The following is a 7,205-nucleotide window of genomic DNA, read 5'->3' on the forward strand; positions in this document are numbered from 1 at the left end:
GTCTGCCGTAGAAAAATGCCCGTAGAGGGCACGGGTCACGTACAACGGGGCGATAACATAGTCGTTTTGCTTTTTCCTCCCCAACCCCTCGTACAGCCCGTGTCTCGTTTCTTCTACCTAGCCCTAGCTCTTTCTCATCTCTCTACCGGTGAACCGGGCTCTTTCGTTCTTCCTGCTCGTATTCAAAGTGCAAGGAGTAAAAGGAAGGTGCGCGTGCACAAAGATCACATACCGGCCAGATTGAGGCTGCAGGGTAAACGTTCGTGTTCTCGCTTATCCTCCTTTAACTTCCGTTCCCCCTTAAACTATCTCCTCCCTCTTTTTCTCTCTTTGTCTGTTTCTTGGTCTGTGCCATATGCCATCTTCTTCTTCTTCTCTGCTCCTTCGAATGTACACCCCTTCTCCGAGCAGCCTGAATCTAACGTCTGCTTTCTCGCTTTGAGCGAATCTGCGTGAAAATGGGAAGAACACCGGATGAAGTACACACGATGGTATGTGTTGTATGTACCCAAACGTCGGTGCAGACGTCGGTGTGGTGTGCATTCAAGAGAGAGAGAGAGAGAGAGAGAGACAAAAAGGAGTAGAAGGAGGAATCTCTCGTGCCATGAGGAGAACACCAAGAAGCATTCAGACGACAGAGGCTCGTCGAATAACGAGGCACACACTTTCGTGACGGAAGTCAGTCCGGAGTTTCACAAGTATTTTCACGACGCGGTGGACGCTTTCCCGTTGTGCCATCCGGGTATCGAAATATCAGGCTAAGTTATCGTAGTCGGTCGAGAAGAATAACTACGCGAGACTTTTGTTGTCGAGTACAGATAGCTTCGCTTTGCGTTGTTTTCGTGGAGGAGGGAAATTGAAGATATGCTTATAATGATTTGCTTAGTTTGCTAAGTTCAAAACTGCTTATCATTATCTATTAGCTTCCTTAGAATGGAGAAATAAAACTCGTAAGGACTATATAATTTATTTTTTGCAGGTAAAACGTGAAAGGACGGAATATTCCGAAATAAAAAATGTCCAAAAGATTATCAAACTTGACATGTTAAACTAGACTTTGAAAATTTCTAGTCTTATCTGTTTTAGCTTCTACATTTTAAATTTTCGATGAAGCTGCTTAATTATCCAACGATGGTGCACGAAAATTTGCTATTAAAATTTCATGAAAGATATCGAAGAAAATTTAAAGAGGAAAGGAATATATCAACGGCTCTACGCATATGAAATACAATTTTTCCGATATTCCAGGGCAAAGTTTAACGTGTCGAACGCTGAAGAGCATAGCATGCCGAGTAACCTGTTCATTTGTCGATAGAAAGGAAACGAAACTATCGAGCACGGAATGTTCCGTCCACTTATGGTCGTCTCGAGCGACAATCGTTTAATCGACGCGTCCGCGTGATGAAAAGAACGCGAGACAAATCGAAAAATGGAGCGTGGCTCGTTACGATTGATTATGTGCTGGCTGTTTCAATGAACAGTGTATCCATTAAAATTCCATTTGCCGATATTAAACTGGACCGCGAACAATAGCGATTCTTGTTCTCAATACTGGACGAGGTTTCTTCGATTATATCGTTTCAACGATCTTCCATTGTATTTTCTAGTTAGACAAAATAATTGTAATAACGCTTTTTATTGTCGTTTAAATATTAAGAAATATATTATTAAGGAAATTTGGTTTCGAAGTTAATGATACAATAATATTTAAATGTAAAATATTGAACGAATGATATATTATCAAAATAAACTATTTATACCAACATAAAAATATTGTAGAATCTTCTGATTTCTTATTAATTTAATGCTTTTTATTGTCCAGTAACGAAAATATTATTTTCGAGAAATTCTTTGGATCAATAATACGATTTACCACATTTTTTCTGTCCGCAGGTACAAAAGGATCATAGAAAGTGCAGTATAATAACGTCGTAAAATTTCTTTTTTATGTGAACCAGAGAAGAAATTTTAGAGCGTTGTTTTGTAAGAACAAGCTCATTTCGGAGTATCTTTCAGTATGAAGCTTTCGTACCTTTAGTTAGTTTCCGCAGAATTCGTTTAGTCTTAAGGGACCGTGTGTGTATGGTACGTTTGTGTTCTTGTGTAGTACAAGCAAAGCTGAGCATTTTAGTAAAAATCTAGAGAGAACGTTAGGGAATTAATCCACGAGGTGTACTCGTGAGACGAACGAGGGGACTTGAATAATATTCTCTATAAGAAATTTCTCTCTGCTGCGAGGAAAGCATCAACAATGGTGTGAAAATGAAAAACTGCGTGTCACAGAGTTTCGAACATTGGAAATGCAAAAGAAGAATGTAAAAACAAGAACATTCGGGATTAGTGTGCGAAACAACTTGCACCTGAGGTTCTGGTTGCATGATCGAATATTCAGAGATGTCTATAAAATGTCTGAGTTGAATGAAAAAGAGAGAAAGAGAGTGTATTTTAAGCTAAAAAGACAGAAAATACAGATGTAGATTAAAAAGAGAATTAGCTGTACTGTGTAATCAGAAACCATGTAGTATTGCGTTCAATATTGTTCATAGTATAATACTATAACCATATGTATACAAAGGATATCAAAATCAATCACGGTTACATTATTTTAACATTATTTTTCAATAAAATAAAATGAATTCACTTGAAATATTGTATTTTTCAAAGACCAGTATGTTTTCCATTTCATATTCCTATACCATATAAAAAGAAAAATTCGTCGATGTATGTACAATTTTGATTATACAATTGCAAAGTAACTGAATCATTAATTAAAATAAACACAATCCACGAATATAAAAACTACCTTTTCACTGTACTAAATACGGTCAATGGAATACTTCAACAATAATTCAAACGGTTCTACGTCTACTCCAAAATTTTGTCACGAATTCCCGTAACTAATCCGTAAGACATACAATTCCCAACACGTCGTCGAGCACAAGCTCCTCGTTATAATCGCGACTGACCATCCTTGCGCTTCCCTGCCGTCTCATCCATACACATATCGTCGTTATTGGCGTGTGCACACGCGCGTAATAGTAATTTAAGGCGACGTCACGAGAAGGCCTGTTCCTCGTAATTTCATTGACGCCGGTAAATCGCTTTACCGGGCATGATGTATTTTGACGAGCTAATGGATATCGCGTACAGATTATCATGCTAAAGAGACGTTAATTAACACGTCGCTCCGTTGTAACGGCAGCTTACACTGACCTAACACAGGCAGCTCCGGTTTACGCGCTATAGATACGCGTTCACGACACAACGTGAACGAAACGGGGGTTGGAAGCGGTCGCTCGACCGTTTGGGAATACAAATGGTGGACGGCCTCGGGGCCTATCGAGAGCAAAGCTTCCGCGTGATACTTGCAGATTTTCCCGTTCAAAAGAATGGAATTACGCGACGGCGCCGCTTTGTTCCCAGCCCCCTCTTCTCTCCTTCCTTTTTCCACTGGAGCCAGGCTAAAACTGTAATCCGATTTCCTTGACGAGAGCAATTATAAAGAGTGGCACCGCATTAATTCTGCCGGTACGGCCGCCTCTCGCCGCGAAATTGCTTTATAATTGGTCGTTCGTATAAAAATCTGTCGGCTACAATATTCGCTACGCTTCAGAAAAAAGAAATCGAATTTAGTCGTCAGCTTTTGCAAAAGTAATTCAAGGTTGCACGTGATGATTTAATCCGTAATGGTTCGTAAATATGTAGAGGAACGATAAGCAATTATTTTTTATAGGATGTGTGTGTTTTGGTGGTTCTGTGAAGAAGATATACGTTTCTTCTTCTGAGTCTTTAATAGCGATAGTTTGTATAATAGGTGTAATATTTGTTCAACTTAGCATGAAATAGCAACAAAATTATCGATCAGATGCGGCTCAAATGTCCGAGAGTCTGGCATAGTACAAATTTATCACAAAGTTAATCGTTTCCAGACTATTCTGAAGTTTAGAAACGTCTATATAAACTGACTAAACGCTCAACAGTAATGAAATGAATATTTATTTTATCTTTATACTTTTAGTACCCAGTAATATTTGCAAGAACTTTAAATGCGGGCGAAGAAAGAGTCGAAGTTTGGAAAAAATTCGTTGAGTCTTAAAATTGAATGTCCTTCTCTCGTGCTCCTCTGTTAATGTAACTGTGATAACGAAATTGAAAAGAAGAAAAAGAAAGAAACGTGAAATTGTGCTTTCAAATATAGAAATATAAACTATCTATATGATTTCGTTATAAGTTTTTGACATACTTACGATTAACGTGATTTCTTGGTAAAGCTTATGAAAAACCACAGCTCACGTAATGTCTTTAATCACTTCTAAAAGAGTTAGTCGAGGGGCATTGAACAAATTTTAAGTAACAGTGCTTATAAAGTTTAAGCGTAGTTTCGAAGTTGATGAATAATTTTTTTCTCAAAATAAATTCCAGATGATGCACGTATTAAAAGTTGCCGGAAGATGTAGCGTCTGCGTGAACGGCCGAGACTAGCGTCTGACTATAAGCGATCCATTACTACTTCCACTCTGCTTTTCTCCACTTAACGCAAACGCGCAGTTAATCGTGCTTTTATTTTTATATCTTCTGAATCTCTTCTTGCTTTTATACGTTACTTTATACGTTCGCAAACACGAGACTTTTTAAATTAACAAAAATCTTCAATTTAATCATTTAAAAACCGTTTGAAACCTCTACCGAACTCTCTTATACGATTTCTTTCGTACAAATAAATCTCAACAGATCAATACGCTTAAAATCAACATTCTAGAAAGATTGCATGACGAAACGTCGTTGCAAATGCAACTGAATACGTAATCGACTCTATTTTTAAATGAATTCAAAGCTGCGCCATGGAGTTGTCGAACGTCGTCGCGTTCTTAACGACTATAAAAGAGACAGTTGAGTGGTCGCGAGGTCGACAGAAAAAGAGGAAAAAGGTAAAAAAGAAGGTCCGGACGCTTTCGAATCGATCGACAGCGAGCAGCCAGAAGGTGTGTGTACGTACCTCCATGCCACGTCGATTTCTCCATCGCACCCACTTGTTGAACCCTGGTCGCCAATATTCGACGAAGTACTCTTCGGTGTACTCGACCCCCTGGCCGTTCCCGAACCTGCCCTGGGTCCTGGTGGACGTCAGTATACGCGGACTGTGCAGATTCACCTCGAGGTACTCCTTGCCCTCCTTCGTGACCATATTTTTCGGGCACCAAGCGCCGCCGCCCTTGTCTTGTCTCAGCCTGGGAAACCGAGGAATTACGACAAGAATTATTACGACGGCTCCGCCGCGGGAATATTCTCGTGCAAAGAGCATACTCTACGTTTACGTGGATATCACGGGATCTGCGAGAGACACTCGTGCAAAAACGCCGAATCTTTTCGTGTTTCCTTCGGTAGCCGGAGATACCGCTCCCTTGTTTCGTATGAATAAGCAATGAAGGTTGTATTTAACTTGGGGGTGTGCAGCAAATTTTCTTTCCCACCAGCCAAGGGGGAAAAACATTATTTTCCAACCCTCAGTATTTCGATACGCGTAGTAGAATAATTAATGGTTGCTTTTTCCTCTCCCTCTCTCTCTTCCTCCTTCCCCTCTCATTCTCTCTCTTTCTTGCTCACTCATTGCCTTTACCTGTATTTTTTTTTTGACGAGCGTGATTCCACACAACGATCGACCGATGTACCCGTATAAATTAATGGCGTGTGGATTGATTTACGAGCAATCGTTTAACTGGGGATCTTTTTTCACTATCGATTTTGAGTTATTTATAATCATTTATGTGTGTCGATCCGCATTTCGAGATAATGGCTTTCAACGTTGGTGTCAGGAGACGTGGAAGATAAGAGAGAGAGAGAGAGAGAGAGAGAGAAAGAGAGAGAGAGAAGAAAATAGTGAGAGGGCGAGATAGACAGTGGTACAAGGTGGGAAAGCAATCGACGTTTAATCATCGCACACGTTTCTGACCCATTTATATACAACATCGACGCGGAGAACAACGACAAAGCAGTTGCGATTCCAGGCCACTTCGTCGACGGTGGAACGCCGTTATTATCCACGCTTCAACCCCCTATATCTGCGTAGCTTCGACGGAATGAACAGACTCAATTTATTAAAAAGTACTTCGAGAATACTTGATTCGTATTGTTACAATTTCGCATTGAAATTATATCTTCAGATATCATATAGCTTCTTTAAGAATTGCACGATGCACTGACTTTATAAACGTGACAGAATTTTATCAAGCGATGGAAGTGCGAATGATCAATACTTGACCTGGAAAAGTTAACGGTGTAACAGAGGAGTATTTGAACCGAATGTTTAAAATTGTCATGTGAACATAATCAAAATGTTATGTGAATTTCAAAAGATTAAATGTCGTTTGGGAATGGTTGCATCAAATAAAAAAAATAGATTAGAGAAAGAAATTTTTAAACATATTTCAATATAATTATCATTCTTCCACGTTTATCGCTTTACAAGTCACAAAGCTATCTAGAACTCAACTATCCTACAAAATATCTGGAGAAGCGAACTACAATATTGGTGAAACATCAGAATATAATTCCTACCGTATACGACTTCTCCCGGATGCCTTACATCGTAGAAACTATGTAACACGAAAGCCTAAAATTCTCGGCTCGATTCACGGGTATCTTCATACTCGAAGCAACGATTTACGAGCCGAAACAATTTATCTCGTCCGTATCGAAATCTGGATGCTCGTAACTTGAACGATCCACGAGGTAAAGCATTTTCTTATCCAACAAACAAATCCCTCGCACGATAATCTTCCAACGGAGATACGTTCTAATATATTCCTCCTAAGAACCAACCAAACGTTTCCTTGGCCATACACAATCATGGACATTTCGTGAAACGAGACCCATAATTTCTAGCACGAAACGAGTTTTTAATTCAGCGAGAGCCTGGAAGAACGTGGCCCCGATCCATACGGGATACGTGACTTCACGTTCAGTCCACTTGCTGAGCAGACACCACGGCCGACTTTCCACGCGTGCTCCCAGCTAAAAATACTGCCGCGGCCGATAACAAGATCGCATTATATACGGGCCAGAGATTCATCGCGCGATAAGAAAGTTAGCCGGCAGAGTTTAATTTTAAGCTCTACTTGCCCCGCGCAACGAGCTTTCGGAATTAAGGATATTGGGCGAGCGAACCGCGGCTCAATCCGAGTGGCTCATTATCGCTCGCGAGGCGG

General features: G+C 40.1%; 1 protein-coding gene across 7 annotated transcripts in view; it reads right to left on the bottom strand.

The window, feature by feature from the left end:
- LOC100745693 (discoidin domain-containing receptor 2) overlaps positions 1 to 7,205 on the bottom strand; it is a 224,952-nt gene that overhangs the window by 75,543 nt on the left and 142,204 nt on the right. For 6 of the 7 annotated variants that reach the window (XM_003487647.4, XM_024366066.2, XM_033319603.1 and 3 more), the window contains one exon: positions 4,997 to 5,228. In XM_003487647.4, the coding sequence (XP_003487695.1) occupies positions 4,997 to 5,228 (232 nt within the window). Of the gene's footprint in view, positions 1 to 4,996; positions 5,229 to 5,309; positions 5,331 to 7,205 lie in introns of those variants that run through there. The other variant, XM_033319604.1, reaches the window with a different exon arrangement.

This window comes from Bombus impatiens, unplaced genomic scaffold, assembly GCF_000188095.3.
Source record: "Bombus impatiens unplaced genomic scaffold, BIMP_2.2 scf_0197, whole genome shotgun sequence".
NCBI classification, from domain to species: domain Eukaryota; kingdom Metazoa; phylum Arthropoda; class Insecta; order Hymenoptera; family Apidae; genus Bombus; species Bombus impatiens.